Genomic DNA, 16,318 nt, shown 5'->3' with positions numbered 1-16,318 from the left:
ATAGTATCTAAAACATCTAGGTCCTGTTCTGTGTGGTGCTGATATTAAAGATAATGAGGACATTCTGATCAAATGAGAGGCATCACCTGTGTTAAAAATAGGTACTGTGGTGCATATTTATATTCACATCCATTGAGTAGAGATTACTAGGACAAAGTTAATTGATTGTTAAGAAAAGTGTAGTATATGTACATATTTGCTTTGGATGTTAACATTTCATTTTTTTTAAAGATTTATTTTATTTATTTATCTATTTATTTATTTATTTATTTACTTTGTTTTGTTTTGTTTTTGTTTTTCGAGACAGGGTTTCTCTGCATAGCTTTGCACCTTTCCTGGAACTCACTTGGTAGCCCAGGATGGCCTTGAACTCACAGAGATCCGCCTGGCTCTGCCCCCACAGTGCTGGGATTAAAGGCATGCACCACCACCACCACCACCACCACCACCACCACCACCACCACCACCACCACCACCACCACCACCACCACCGCCCAGCAACATTTCATTTTTGATAAAAAGTAGTGGTTTAATAAAATTTAGAAATTTTAGTACAGTTTTCACCAAGTCTGATTTAGTAAAAATATTTATTAGATCTGGACATTTAAATGGTTATTATTGACAATGCTTTCATCTTGGATGAATTACCTTAGGTATGTATGTATCTCTTTCTCTCTATATATATCTCTTCTTTATTTAAAGAAGGTTTCTGCAGAGCAGTAATCCAACATTCTGACACTGCCTTTCTTTTGTGATTGTGTGGTTGTGACTGAGAAGTTCTTGCATTTGGTGCATTCTCTTATCTGTCATCCTAAAGTAAATTTGTTCCTGTTAGCTTAAACTCAAATATTTGACTTTGGGGTTTTTCTTTTTTACTATACGACATTTATTTGAATGGAGAGAGAGATGGGATACGTTAGATTTTCATCTTTCATTTGTTGCTTGAGCAAAATAATTCCTGAAGCCCTCCCTGCTTTACATAAAGAACGGTAGCTTTGTCAGTAACTCATTCCTTCCTCTCAGAGTTTGCCATACTTTTTATAGTTTATTGACCAGAAATTATAAATTTATTCTCATGTTCATGTTAAACTACTTTGTATGGTGAAATCAGTGCACTTAAAATATAGTAATTTGCCGGACAGTGGTGGTGCATGCCTTTAGTCCCAGTTCTTGGGAGGCAGAGGCAGGCAGATCTCTGTGAGTTTGAAGCCAGCCTGGTCTGTACAGGGAGCTCAGGACAGCCAGAGCTACTACACAAAGAAACCCTGTCTTTAAAAAAACAAAACAACCAGTAATGTCTGTTTTAATTATTGTATTTTGATCATTTGTAGGCGAAACCTAACCAAACTATCCCTGATCTTCAGCCACATGCTGGCAGAACTGAAAGGCATCTTCCCAAGTGGACTCTTCCAAGGAGACACTTTTCGGATTACTAAAGCAGATGCTGCAGAATTTTGGAGAAAAGCTTTTGGGGAAAAGTAAGTCTCTAAATGATGAACCTAACTATAGAAAAGTAAGCTTATGTTAGGAGATACTTGTTTAGAATTTTAAATCGTGCCGTATTTAAAACACAGTGAGTCAGCAAGATGGCTCAGCAGGTAAAGTGCTTGCCACACAAACCTGACGACCTGAGTTTGGTTCCTGGAACCTGTGTAAAGATGGAAAGAGAGCACTGATTCCACAAAGTTTTCCTCCATATTTACATGTGCACCATGGCACTTGCACTCTGCGTTCACACATAAACACGCACCACCAACAGGAATAGCTATAACCTTTTTTAAAATTCTTTTTAAAAAAAAATTTTTTAGTGTTGTTATTATTATTTTCGTTTTTCAAGACAGGGCTTCTCTGTGTAATAGAAAAGCTGTTCTGAAACTCATTTTGTAGACCTAGCTGTCATGGAACTCACAGAGATCCACTTGTCTTAGCCTGCCAAGTGCTGGGATTAAAGACGTGCACTGACACACCCAGCTAAAATTTTTTTTTTTTTAAAGCCAGGAATGGTGGTTCATGGCTATAATCCCAGCACTAGGGAGAAGAAAGCAGGAAGATAAGAATTAACTAGCCTAGGCAACATGAGACCCTCTCAAAAGACAAAATAAATAAAAATATTTAAAACATGGAAAAGCTGCTGGGCGGGAGTGGCGTACACCTTTAGTCCCAGCACTCTGGAGGCAGAGGCAGGTGGGTGGATCTCTGAGTTCGAGGCCAGCCTGGTCTACAGAGTGAGTTCCAGGACAGTCAGGGCTACACAGATCCGCCTGCCTCTGCCTTCTGAGTGCTGGTTAGGAGTTCCAGGACATGAGTTATAGTGCAATACATTGCTTGCTTAGAATGATCCAGATACTGTTTATAGTCCCTAGCAGTGAAAAAAGTATACTAATAAAAAAAGATGCTAATGCTTAGTCAGGCGTGGTAGTGCACACCTATAATTCCAGCACTTAGGAAGCAGAGGCAGGACTTTGAGGCCAGGCAATAATACAGAAGTTCTTGGCCCACTTTTTTTTTTCTCTCAAAAAACAAGCAAACAAACAGCACCCACCCACCCCCCACCCCCCAGTAAACAAAAAACACTAATGTTTGAGCTAGATTCACGGAAATTATACTGCTTATATGACATGCTTTAGGTCCTGGTTAAATTCCTAGCACCTCAAAAATAAAAATAAAATTATATTACATAAATATGGACTGATTGTGATTTTTTTCTTCTTTCTTTTCTTTTTTCCATTTTTTTTTTTTGTTTTTGTTTTTGTTTTTGTTTTTTCGAGACAGGGTTTCTCTGTGTAACAGCTCTGGCTGTCCTGGAACTCGGACTAGCCAGAGATCCGCCTGCCTCTGCCTCCCAGTGCTGGGATTAAAGGCTGCACCACCACTGCTTCCTGATTGTGGTTTTCAAAGTTTAGTTCAAAGCCAGTTGTCCCAGCAGGGACATGTGGAACTCTATGAGTTCCAGACCAGCCTACATAGTGAGATGCCATCTCCAAAGAAAAATATGGTGTAGTGGTCTGTACCTCTTATCTCAGTATAGTGAGGCTGAGGAAGAAGATGGAAAGTTCAAGGCTAACCAGGGTCTACATGGTAAAACCCTGTTTTTAAAAGAAGTTATAACCTCATCTTCCTTCTGTGCTTCTAGGATAGAACAAATGCCTGTAGAAAGATGAGAAAGGGATTAATATGTGACATTTTGGGGCAGAGAATTGTAGAAAATCATCTCTGTTATTCATTAGGAAGGTAACAAACATATCCCTTATTTCCTTCTTTCTGTTCTTAGTCTACATATAACTTGGCTTTTGTGAGAGAAGTGCTTTTAATATTGAGAGCTTCCTGGGGCTCGGTAGCCTTTCCTCAGCGATGGTAGTATCTGCAGTCGCCTGTTATCTCATTGTGCCTTCTCTCACCCCACTCTACCCCAGGACAATAGTTCCTTGGAAGAGCTTTCGACAGGCCCTTCATGAAGTCCATCCCATCAGTTCTGGGCTGGAGGCCATGGCTCTGAAGTCCACTATTGATCTGACCTGCAATGATTATATTTCCGTTTTTGAATTTGATATCTTTACACGACTGTTTCAGGTAGGATTCTAAAGTCATTGACTAACCTGGTTCTATTTTTTCTGAAGAGAAAGCTTAAAAAAAAAAAAAAAAAAAAAAAAAGGTAAAATTGAATATGGTGGCTTGCAATTACAATTCTACCACTTAGGGTGTTGAGACAGGGTGATCACTGAGTTCAAGGCCAGCCTAGGCTACAGGGTGAGTTAGAAGCAAGCATATCTAGGATAAGGCCCTGCCTGAACTAGAGAAAAAAAAAGTAACGTTAAGGATTTTGGATGTCACAAGAGAATTTTAATTCAGGGCTGGAGAGATGGCTTAACAGTTAACAGCACTTGCTGCTCTTACAGAGGACCCAGGTTCAGTTCCCATGATGACTTGCAACTATCTATAATCTTGGCTCTAGGTGATCTAATGCCCTGTCCTGACCTGTAGGCATCACACATGCATGTACTGTGCATATATACTTGCAAATAAACTACTCCTAGACATAAAATAAAAAAATACAATATAAAAGTATTTTGATTCATTTTAGAAACTTGTAAGCAAAAGATTAAAATTAACTCACAAATATTACTATTAATTTTAGAATTGTGGGAGTGGGAGAAATAGAGACCGTTTATTAAGAAAGACAGGGAAAGACATTCCTGAGACTAGAAATGGGTCTGGGGTTAGAAAGATCCTAAGCTGTTTTCTTTTATTCCTTTGATGTGTGTTGACAACTTGTTCTTTTGAAAACAAAATTTTATGTAGCCTAGGGTGGACTCATGTTTGCTAGCCTTGAACTCCTGATCCACCTGCTTTTTCTGCCCCCAAAGTATTGGGATTACAGTATGTGCCACCATCCCTGACTTCCTATTCCATTCTAGATTGTTAGTCCTAACATGCATTGGTACTTCAGTGTGTGTATGTGCCAGCTTGAATAAACATTCATTAAGAGCTTAATAATTACACATATAGGCCCTATTCTGTTTTTCTGGGTTTTGTCATTGTTTGACCTTTATATGGGTAAGAGCTGCTGAGCAATTATGTATGTGTAGTTGTCTCCCTATACAAGGCAGCTTGTATTCTTAGCTCTCAAAATTTGTACTCTCAAACAAATTTGTCTTCCCAAAGAATGACAATAGAGAATTTGTGACAAGCAGAATTTATAATTTAGAGTTGAAGTTTTTCTTTTGTTCTTCATCGTTCTAAGGCTGGTTGTATGTCTGAACCAAATATGATTGGTCTTCTATTTCTTTAGCCCTGGTCCTCTTTGCTCAGAAATTGGAACAGCCTTGCTGTAACTCACCCTGGTTACATGGCTTTCCTGACATATGATGAAGTAAAAGCACGGCTCCAGAAGTTCATACACAAACCTGGCAGGTCAGTACCTTGAGTCAAAGAGGTTTGTTCTCCTGAATTTTGTTAGAGTTGAAGGAGCATCATCTTTTATTGGTTTCCCAGTGGCCCAGATTTGGGGATGAGATTGATTTAATCAACTCCTGTGATTTAGTAAATATTTCTAAGCCAATTTAGAATGAGAGTCCTAATATGCAGGAGCTGAAAAATATAGCAAAACCCTATCTCCAATAAATAGAGCAATGAAGTCTAGATGTATTTTGCTTCTGTTCTGGAATCATTAGAGGAGCTGGAGATTGAACCCAGGCCTGAAGGCATACTAAGTATTCATTCCCCATATAAGCTGTAAGCTATGCCCCAGTCCCTTGAAAAAGTTACTTGAAATTCTTTTCAAGTTACCATACCAAAAAAAAAAAGAGTTTTTTTACTCGTATATATTTTGTTTTTATTCATATTCATCTTTCCCCCTAAAGAAGTTATTCACAATGGTCTTTTTTATTTTGTCTCTATGTTGCCCTCTATCTGATACCAGCATATATATTGAAACTTCTGGTAATCTCTGTCCTCAGTTACATCTTCCGGCTGAGCTGTACTCGTCTGGGTCAGTGGGCTATCGGGTACGTTACTGCTGATGGGAACATTCTGCAGACAATCCCACACAATAAACCACTCTTCCAAGCACTGATTGATGGCTTCAGGGAAGGCTTGTGAGTATCACTGCTTTCTGTTGTCTCTTAGCATCTAGGAACTGGGGACACCAGTGCCTCTTCATTAATGGCTTCTATTGCAGGTTTTCTCTACAGACTAAAATTTCAGGAATGTGTTAATATGCTACCTTGCCCTGTCTTGAGGTTGAGCTTTGTTCTTTTTCAGGGTTCCCTAAGTGAGACTGGCTTTCTTTGTTGTTTTAGTTATTATCACAAATAAACTTTCTCTTTTTCCAAATAGCTTAGGTTTAAAGCCAAATTAGAATAAAAAGCTATGCAAGGATCAGGACATTCTGCTGCTTATTTAACTAGTTAATGTGAGGGTGATTAGATGTTCCAATGACAGCAGACCTCAGTGATCTTCAACCTAGTTTTAGTCTGAGTCAGTAGTTCTTTTCTTTAGGCCTTGGGCTTTTGTGATGTATGCTAATATTTATGGCTAAGTTCTTATTCCTGAATTACCATTTATTTGGGAATTCAGATTCATTTTCAGTCGGTAAACACTGAAAGTACTGTTGAGTGGGTATCAGAAAAGCAACTGTGTTCTAAAGTTATAGGAAAATACATTTTTCCATTACGTATCATCTCCGCATCTACATTGAGGCAAGAAGAGGTGCTACTCCTAACATCTGAGCAGTCTGGCGCTAGAATCCACTGGTAGATGATCTCAGTGGCTTCATTTGCTTCCTCCACTTGTAAATTGGGGTCTGTATAAAGTGTTTAGTCAAAAGCAAATGTAGGGCAGGGCATGATCCCAGCACTGGACTAAGAGAATCATGAGTTTGAGGCCAGCCTGGGCTACATAAAAGGCCCTCCCTCAGCAATCGAAAACAATATTTATACCTCATGACCATTCATTGAAGATAGGGGTTGACAGATTATGACCCATCAGCTACCTGTTTTGATACAGCATGCAAGCCAAGGTGGTAGTTGCTTGGGGATTTTGTTTTGATTTTTCAAACAGTCTCACCAGGTAGCACTGGCTAGCTGGCCTAAAACTCACTTTGTCAGCCAGGCTGGCCTCCAATTCACAGATACCTGCCTGCTTCTGCTTCTCGAGTGCTGGGATTATAGGTGTGCACCACCACACATGGCTTGTTACCTGTGTTTATGTGTGAGTGTTTTGCCTGCCTGCATGCCTCTGTAGGCACCACTTGTGTGCCTGTTGCTTGAGGTGACCAGAAGAGGGCACCAGAATCTTGAAACGAGTTACAGACAGTTGTGAGCCTCCAAGTGAGTGCTAGTAATCAAACCTGGATCCTCTTTGCTGTAGTGGGTGCAGACCTTTAATCACCAACACTGTGGAGGCAGAGGAAAGTAGGTCTCTTGAGTTCCAGGACAGCCTGATCTACCCTGTCTCAAAATAAAAAACAAAAGCAAACAACAACAAAAAACCCTGGGTCCTATGGAAAAGCAGGCAGTACTCTTAACGAAAGAGCCATCTCTTCAGCCCCTTGTTACTTGTTTTTAAGATGTCGTAGATCTCATTTGTCTGTTTTAGTTTGACCTAGTTGAAACCCCAAGAATTATTAATCTCTTTTTAGCTATTTATTTCCTGACGGACGAAATCAAAATCCTGACCTGACAGGTTTATGTGAACCAACTCCCCAAGATCATATCAAAGTAACCCAGGTGAGTTTTGTTTTATAACTATATTATAACTGGAACCAAGCTTTTGGTTTACTCTCAGAACTCAATATATAGACTAAGTATTGCAAGTTAGTTTTGTTTTGTTTTGTTTTGTTTTCCTTTCCCCGAGACAGGGTTTCTCTGTGTAGCTTTGTGTCTTTCCTGGAACTTACTTGGTAGTCCAGGCTGGCCTCGAACTCACAGAGATCCGCCTGGCTCTACCTCCGAGTGCTGGGATGAAAGGCGTGTGCCACCACCGCCCGGCTGCAACAGTTAGATTTTAAACCATCGATTAGATTAGTGAGTGTGTGTGTGTGTGTGTGTGTGTGTGTGTGTGTGTGTGTGTGTGGTGTTGTGTTGCATGTGCATGTGGAGGCCCAACTAAAGTCAACATTGGGTATCTTTTAGTTATTTTGCATTTTGTTTTTTGAGATAGAGTCTCTATTGAACCTGGAGCTTACTGATTGGCTTGGGTGGCTGGGCATCAAGCCCCTGGGATCCGTCTGTCTCTGTTCCCCCAGCACTAGGGTTATAGATGTGTATCACCACATCTGGCTTTTAGGTGGTACTGGAGATCTGAATTCAGGTCCTTATGCTTATATAACAAGCAGTTTTTCTACTGGTGGAGCCATCTCCTTCAGCACCTATTGTGACATTTCTATTTGAGTAAATTTGACGGTCTTTTGGTTTTCATGTTTCATGTATCATTCATTCAACATATTATCTCTCAATTTTTTTCATTAAAGGAACAATATGAATTATACTGTGAGATGGGCTCCACATTTCAACTATGTAAAATATGTGCTGAAAATGATAAGGATGTGAAGATTGAGCCCTGTGGACACCTCATGTGTACATCCTGCCTTACATCATGGCAGGTATGGATATCCAAACCCTTGTTTTTTTCTGAGTGATTACTCTGAGAATCAGGTATTATATTATATGTACTTTATAGATAGAAAGGGTGGGGTAAGTTTGATTGTTTTTTTTAAATCTTCTTCTCCCTCTTAGTTGCTTGCTTTCTCCCCTTTGGATGTTTAACAACTGCTGGCCTCCAAATCAGTTTTGGAAAATGACCTCAAATTTCTGTAACTTCTGCTTTGACCTCCCACATGCAGGCATTACAAGGGTGGGCCATGATGCCTAACTTCTCCTTTTTTCTCTCTTCTTCTGGGCACTGAGGAATGAGTCCAGGGCCTGCTAAGCACACACTACCTCTGAGTTATAGTCTTTGTTAGTTCTACTTTTATTTCTGGGAACTGTATTTACTAGTAGATGAGTATGTTAAATTCTTTCAGAAATGTCTGTTCCTCTTATCTGTTTCTTCTGCAGGAATCAGAAGGTCAGGGCTGTCCTTTTTGCCGATGTGAAATCAAAGGTACTGAGCCCATCGTGGTGGACCCATTTGACCCCAGAGGCAGTGGCAGTCTGTTAAGGCAAGGAGCAGAAGGAGCTGCCTCCCCAAATTATGATGATGATGATGATGAACGAGCTGATGACTCTCTCTTCATGATGAAGGAGTTGGCAGGTGCCAAGGTAAGACTAGAATTTGGGGACATTGGAGATACAGCTTGGTGTTAGATGTCTTGGTCAGCATTTCTATTATTGTGATAAAACACTGACCAAAAGCAACTTGGAGAAGAAAGGGTTTATAGCTTGTAGATCATCATCATGGAAGTCAGGGCTACGCTTTGAGCTTTCTTTAAAAACAAACAAACAAAACCTTTGTTAGAACTAAGGATTAAGGGAGGAGGTGCATAAGAATTCTATAAAGACAGTAGTATTTCATTTCTTCACTAAATGGCAGGTGAGGAGTGTTTTCTTGTTATTTTATTCTTTATGACTCTCAGTTTATATATTAACTTTTAGAAGATACTAAGATTTGCCCCCCTTCCTCCCCTAAAATCTTATCATAAAGGTATATAAAAACATGAGATTGCCTGGTTCTTCACACCCTGGTTAGCTGTCACTTTTTGTTCTTTGTTTTGTTTCTTTTTCTGAGCTCTACCTTGAACTTGAGCTCTAGGCTCTTGACTGCTACCTCTGAGCCACATCATTGATCCGAGGGAGTGTGTGTGTGTGTTTGTGTATTTGTTGTATAAAGTGATTTTTTTTCTTACAACTTCCTATTTTTCCTAAAATAATTATTTCTCTAGTTTTCAATTTGCATCTGTCAATACCAAGTAAACCATGGTCTCAAGCATCTTCTCAGGGAGCTGCATTAAGAAATAATTGCTAAACCCGGCGGTAATAGCACAAGCCTTTAATCCCAGTACTCGAGAGGCAGAGGCAGGCAGATCTCTAAGAGTTTTGAAACCAGCCTACTCTACAGAGTGAGTTCCAGGATGGCCAAGACTACACAGAGAAACCCTGTCTCAAAAAGGAAGGAAGGAAGGAAGAAAAGAAAGGAAGAAAGAAATGCTGTCAATGAGCTATACCGTGCAGTAGATAACGTATAATCCAGTGTTATAATACTCGGGAGTCACCTGGGCTCCCTCCATCTGGGCTGCTCATTCTCTAAATGGACTCCTTTCCTGTTGTCCTGAGGCCTTTTCTTGATTTTTTTTTTTTTTTTTTTCCTAGAGACAGGGTTTCTCTGTGTAGCTTTGGAGCCTTCCCTGGAACTCGCTCTGTAGACCAGCCTAGCCTCGAACTCACAGAGATCCGTCTGCCTCTGTCTCCCGAGTGCTGGAATTAAAGGCGTGCGCTACCACCCGGCAGCCTTTCCTTTCATGGGATGTGATTGCCTCTCTGCTGTTCAAAGGCTTATTTCTTGCATCCCATGCTTTAGTTTTTTTCATTTTTTGAGAGAAATAAGTTCTTAAAATACCTTTCTGGGAGCCTGGAGAGATGGTTCAATGGTTAAGAGCATATGCTACTCTTCTAGAGGACCTAAGATTCCCTGTATCCATATCAGGCCTCTCACATCCACCTATGACTTCAGTTCCTGGGGGACCCAACTTCAGTGACCTTGTAGTTACCTGTACTCACATACAAATGACTACATACAGACACACATATATAATTTAAAATAGTAAAAATAAATCATAAAAATAATCTGTGAAAAGATGAAAGGGTAACCTTTTGGGGCCTTTGATATCATAGCATATTTTTATTCACTTAAATTAGGAGTGGTGTTGTGCTGGCTAGATTTATGTCAACTTGATACAACCTATAGCATCTGAGAGGAGGAAATATCAGCTGAGAAAATGTCTCCATAAGATCAGGCTGTGGGCCAGCCTGTAAGGCATTTTCTCAATTAGTGACTTATGGAGGAGGGCACAGACCATTATGGGTGAGTCCATCCCTGGACTGATGGTTCAGGGTTCTATAAGAGAGCAGGCTGAGCAAGCCATGTGAAGCAAGCCAGTAAGCAGTATCATTCTGTGGCCTCTGCATCAGCTCCCTCCCTCCAGGATCCTGTCCTGTTTGAGTTCCTGTCCTGATTTCCTTTGGTGATGAACAGTGAAGTGGAAGTGTAAGCCAAATAAACTCTTTTCCTCCCCAAGTTTAGTTGGTCATGGTGTTTCATCACAGCAATAGTAACCCTAACTAAGAAAAAGTGGCTAGTTCTAGAATTATTATTATTATTATTATTATTATTATTATTATTATTATTATTATTATTTGGTTTTTGGCGCCTATCCTGGATCTCACTCTGTAGACCAGGCTGGCCTCGAACTCACAGAGATCCGCCTGCCTCTGCCTCCCGAGTGCTGGGATTAAAGATGTGTGCCACCACCGCCCGGCTTAGTTCTAGAATTCTAATTATAGGCATTCATTCAGCTCAGGGACTTGGAGAGGTAGCTCAGTGGTTAAGGCCTCTTGGTGCTTTTCCAAAGGGTTGAAGTTCAGTGCCCAATGTCCGTGTCAAGGGGCTTGCAACCACTTACACTGAACTCCAGCTCAGAGGGATTTGGTACCATCCTCCATCCTCCGGGTCACCTGCACACAGTTGTTACTCACTCACACAGACATACTAAAAATGAAATCTAAAAAGGTAAGTCACCTCCGTGCTAAATCACAAAAGCTTCGAGGACTTCTAGATTCTAGTGGCTTTGCTCGTTTGTGTCCTCACTCTTCTTGCCATCTAATCATGGTGACCTCACTCTTCTTACTATGTACCATAGTGACCTCATTCTTTTTTTTTTTGTTTTTTTTTTTTGTTTTTCGAGACAGGGTTTCTCTGTAGTTTGGGTGCCTGTCCTGGAACTCACTCTGTAGACCAGGCTGGCCTTGAACTCCCTAGATCCACCTGTCTCTGCCTCCCGAGTGCTGGGATCAAAGGCCTGCGCCACCGCTACCCGGCAGTGACCTCACTCACTCTTGCCATCTAATCATGGTGTCCTCGCTCTTCCTCACTTTTCTTGCCCTTTATCCACGGTTTTCATGTTTGCCCGTCCTTATTTTCTTATAGAAGTAGAGAGTGCCATAGTGCCCAGCTCAAGAAGCTTGTTATTATTAATAATAAAGTCAGGTTTTGACTAAATGAGTAGAACAAAGGGGAAGCGATAGATTTTTGAAGGTCTTTAGGGGAAATCAGCAAGTGCTGGACTAGATACTGATGGAGTGAGAGGTAACTTGATGAATAACTTAAGATTTTTAGTTCTAATGTTAAGCTAAATTTTCAGCTGGTTTTTGAGGCTTCAATCAGTCTGTCTTTGTCTCTTCAGTGTTTCCTGCATATTTTGGTTGTTTTTAGGAATCTTTCTTACTCTGCTTTTTTTTTCTCCAGATCATATAAATCTTTTGTCTTTAAATTTTTTTATTTATTATTGTTATTTGTATGTGTGTTTGTGCATGATTGTCCATGGGGGCTGGGTGCCGTGGCATTCCTATAGAAGTCAGAAGACAGCTGTGTTTTTGGGTTTTTTTTTTTAATGTTTATTTATTTTATGTATGAGTTCTCTACCTGCACACATGCCTTTATGCCAGAAAGAGGGCATCAGATCCCACTAGAGATGGTTGCAAGCCACCAGGTGGTTGCTGGGAATTGAAAGCAGCCAGTGCTCTCGATCACTAAGCCATCTCTCCAGCCCCTAGAGGACAACTTTGTGGAGTCAGCTCTCTTCTTCCACCTTTATATGCACTCCTAGGATCGAACTCAGGTTGCCAGGCTTGCACAGCAAGCACATTTACCTAGTTTTAATCTTGACAATGTTTGTTTTTCTCCAAAGGTGAAGAGATGGAGGGTTGTAGTGATTTTTAAAATTGTAAGGTAGTAAGAGGGTTGTTGTAATTTTTAAAATTGTAAGGTAGGCTCTTTTATGTAGCCTCCTATCTGATTGAGATATACTCTTATGGTGATATAAACATAGTCCAGGATTCCAAAAGTGTCTGTGATTTTAGAGGTTTGTGTGATCACATAGTATCTGCTGTATGTAGCTTTAGGATTCAAAGATGCTGTTCCCTAGACAGGAGTAACCTGTGTACGTCTCCTTGGTTCTAGGTGGAAAGGCCTTCCTCTCCATTCTCCATGGCCCCACAAGCTTCCCTCCCTCCAGTGCCACCAAGACTTGACCTTCTACAACAGCGAGCATCTGGTCCTGCCAGCACTTCAGTTTTGGGAACTACTTCCAAGGCAAAGCATTATCCATTTCTGCACTTTGCTGGGCCTTTCTTGTATAAAAGTGGTTTTGATTGATTTGTTTCCATCTTGTTTCCATAGGCTGGTTCTGGCTCCCTTCATAAAGACAAACCATTGCCAATACCTCCTACACTTCGAGATCTTCCACCACCACCCCCTCCAGACCGGCCTTACTCTGGAGCAGAAACACGACCTCAGAGACGGCCCCTGCCTTGTACACCAGGCGATTGCCCATCTAGAGACAAACTGCCCCCTGTCCCCTCTAGCCGCCCAGGGGACTCATGGTTGCCTCGGCCAATCCCGAAAGTACCAGTAGCTACCCCAAGCCCTAGTGATCCTTGGAATGGAAGAGAACTGACCAATCGGCACTCACTTCCATTCTCATTGCCTTCACAAATGGAACCTAGAGGAGATGTTCCTAGACTTGGAAGCACATTTAGTCTGGATACTTCCATGGTGAGTCCTAAATTTTAAACCATTTAGCCTAGAAGTATCTGTGGGTGGCATTTTATGATCAGAAGTGTTCTGTTGAACTGGGTATGGTGGTAAATACTTTTCATCCCAGCACTTGGGAGGCAGAGGCATTCGGACCTCTGAGTTCAAGGACAGCCAGGGCTGTGTAGAGAGACTGTCTGGGGTGGGGGAAAAGTGTTTTGTTTTATTGACAGAGTTTTGGTCTCAAATTCTTGATCTTTTTGCCTCAGCTTCCTTAAGTAGCTGAGGTTACAAGTATGCACAACTATGCCTGATTTTGAGTCAAAGTTATTCAGTGGGTTTTGTATAGAATTCAAAGAGAGCATAATTCCTAACTTAGAAGACGTATATAAACAAAAGCTGAGATGGCTCAGCGTAAAGACACTTCCAATCTGAGTTTGATTCCTAGAATGATATGGAAAGAAGTGAATTTGGAAAGGGGTCTGCTTAAGAAATACCCAAGGAGCCAGGTGCACACCTTTGATCCCAGTATATGGGAAGCAGAGGCAGGTAGATCTTGAGTTCAAGACTAGCCTCATCTACGTAATAAGTTCTAGGACCGTTAGGGTTACACAATTTGACTCTGTCTCAAATAAAGAAAGGAGAGAAAGACCCAAGAGCTGATACTATGGCTCAGTAGGTAAAGACACTTGTTGGTAAGCCTGACAACTCAAGTGTGAGCCCTGGGACTCAAGTAATAAGGGAGGAGAAGAGAATACTGAAGGTTAGCTTGTGGCTCTTACATACACACAATAAATAAATGTTTTTATTATTATTATTTTAAAGAAACAAGGGGGCTAGAGAGAGGCTCAGCATATAAGAACACTTGCTGCTCATGCAGAGGACCTGGGTTCAATTCCCAGAACCCACATGGTCTCCTACAAATTCATATAATTCCAGTTGCAAGATATCTAATGCCCTTTTCTGACTTCACGCATGTGGTATACATATGTATATGCAGGCAAAACACTCACCCACATTATTAAAGTCTTCAGAAAAAAAAAAAATACATACACACCACACACACACTTGTGAAAGCATGTTACTTTTTAAGAGTAAGTTCCAGGACAACCAGGGCTGTTACACAGAGAAACCCTGTCTCGAAACAAAACAAAAATGTGTGTGTGTGTGTGTGTGTGTGTGTGTGTGTGTGTGTGGTGTGTAGTAGGGTAGTTGATGCCAGTAACCAAGTGTTTTTACCAGAAGTTAATAGGTTAGGTGGATCTTTTTTTTTTTTTTTTTTTGACAGGATTTCTCTGTGTAGTTTTGGTGCCTGTCATGGAACTCACTCTGTAGACCAGGCTGGCCTTGAACTTCCAGAGATCCTCCTGGCTCTGCTTCCCAAGTGCTGGGATTAAAGGTATGCGCCACCACCACCCAGCAAGGTGGATCCTTTAGAGTTCATGAAAAGAATTCACAAAGGCTTGGAAACTTGTCAGTAGGTGAAAAGACGTAAGACATGAACTCTCTTATAAACTGATTGATGGTTTAAACCTGGCTAACAGACATCAAATTTGGAATGAGCTTTGGTGGGTGAATTGAAAAGGCTGTTGGAAACTAAGGAGGAGGAGATAGAATGGGAAGAATACAATTGAGTACTGTGATGACACTGTGATGACTGTTTCCTGGTTCACAGAAAAGATGGTAACATTTGAGTGGCACCCAATGGTGGCACTCTGGAGTAGCATCAATGGAGAATAACCATTTTGAGTTTAGATGTAGACTTGTGCTAGAAGTGATATTTCTGTAGACAACTAATTTGTTTCATCTGTTTTTAGAGTTAGAATGAATAAGGTATTCCCTAGCTTTCTTCTCTCTGACTCTCCCACTTGAAATTCCTTCAGAATCAGAATTCATAGTGTGATAACCTTTGGGTTTGTGAGGTCTGTGGCTATGTTAATATTCTTGTGATTTTTTTTTTTCCAGTAGGTTGATAAGAAGAGATACTTAGCTGTTGTTGGGAAAGAGTTCTTTTCAGACCTTTTCTTGCTTTGCAGACTATGAATAGCAGTCCAATAGCAGGTTCAGAGAGTGAGCACCCAAAAATCAAGCCTTCCTCATCTGCCAATGCCATTTACTCTCTGGCTGCCAGGTAAGCATATTAGAGCTGTGTTCGTTCTGTGCAGTGGGTATTTCTTTTTCATGAGACAAGGCCTCCCTAGGTAGACAATGATGGCCTCAGACTCAGAATTCTAAGCTGAGTGTGGTTGGTGCATGCCTGTATCTGGCACCTGAGAGGCTAAGGCAGTAGAATTGCTACAAGTTTACAAGCTAGCAAAACTCCTTCTCAAACAAACAAGTGGCTCAGTTGTTCAGTTACTTGCTGCTCTTCCAGAGGACCTGAGTTAGATTCCCAGCACCCAGATGGAGGTTCACAGCCTTCTGTAACTGCAGTTGCAGGGGATCCAGTGCCTCTGGCCTCCTTGGGCACTTGCACTCATGTGCACATACCCATTTGTAGACACTCATAAATATCTCATGTTTTATTATAACAAAGTAATAAAAATGATCTTAAACCAAAAGGTAACCTCACAAGTCTCCCGTTCTGGCCTATGAGTGCTGTCATTTTTGTGTTTTGAAATACCTTTCTACGTGTGTATAGGTCAGTCTTGCTGAGTCTTGCCCTTTTTTTTTTTTTTTGGTTTTTCAAGACAGGGTTTTTCTGTGTAGTTTTGGAGCCCGTCCTGAACTCACTCTGTAGTCCAGGTGGGCCTCGAATTCACAGAGATCCGCCTGGGTCTGCCTCTCCCGAGTGCTGGGATCAAAGGCGTGCTCCACCACTGCCTGGCTGAGTCTTGCCATTTTATTAATCTTTTCAAAGAATCAATTTTAGCCGGGTGGTGGTGGTGGTGGCGGCGGCGGCGGCGGCGGCGGCGGCGGCGGCGGCAGTGCACGCCTTTCATCCCAGCACTCGAGAGGCAGAGCCAGGCGGATCTCTGTGAATTTGAGGCCAGCCTGGTCTACAGAGCAAGAACCAGGAAAGGCGCAAAGCTACACAGAGAAACCCTGTCTCGAAAAACAAAACAAAAAAAGT

At 41.3% G+C, this 16,318-nt stretch overlaps 1 protein-coding gene across 3 annotated transcripts in view; it reads left to right on the top strand.

Annotated features, from left to right (window-relative positions):
- The window catches only part of Cbl (Cbl proto-oncogene), an 84,388-nt gene that overhangs the window by 58,892 nt on the left and 9,178 nt on the right, over positions 1-16,318 (top strand). For all 3 annotated transcript variants that reach the window (XM_076576079.1, XM_076576080.1, XM_076576081.1), the window contains 10 exons: positions 1,332-1,478; positions 3,414-3,570; positions 4,790-4,911; positions 5,457-5,594; positions 7,139-7,226; positions 7,970-8,101; positions 8,556-8,759; positions 12,673-12,804; positions 12,892-13,266; positions 15,282-15,376. In XM_076576079.1, the coding sequence (XP_076432194.1) occupies positions 1,332-1,478; positions 3,414-3,570; positions 4,790-4,911; positions 5,457-5,594; positions 7,139-7,226; positions 7,970-8,101; positions 8,556-8,759; positions 12,673-12,804; positions 12,892-13,266; positions 15,282-15,376 (1,590 nt within the window). The remainder of the gene's footprint in view (positions 1-1,331; positions 1,479-3,413; positions 3,571-4,789; positions 4,912-5,456; positions 5,595-7,138; positions 7,227-7,969; positions 8,102-8,555; positions 8,760-12,672; positions 12,805-12,891; positions 13,267-15,281; positions 15,377-16,318) is intronic.

This window comes from Peromyscus maniculatus, chromosome 7, assembly GCF_049852395.1.
Source record: "Peromyscus maniculatus bairdii isolate BWxNUB_F1_BW_parent chromosome 7, HU_Pman_BW_mat_3.1, whole genome shotgun sequence".
In the NCBI taxonomy this organism is placed as follows: domain Eukaryota; kingdom Metazoa; phylum Chordata; class Mammalia; order Rodentia; family Cricetidae; genus Peromyscus; species Peromyscus maniculatus.
Note: the sequence above shows the minus strand (reverse complement) of the source record. Positions and strands in the feature narration are given on the sequence as shown.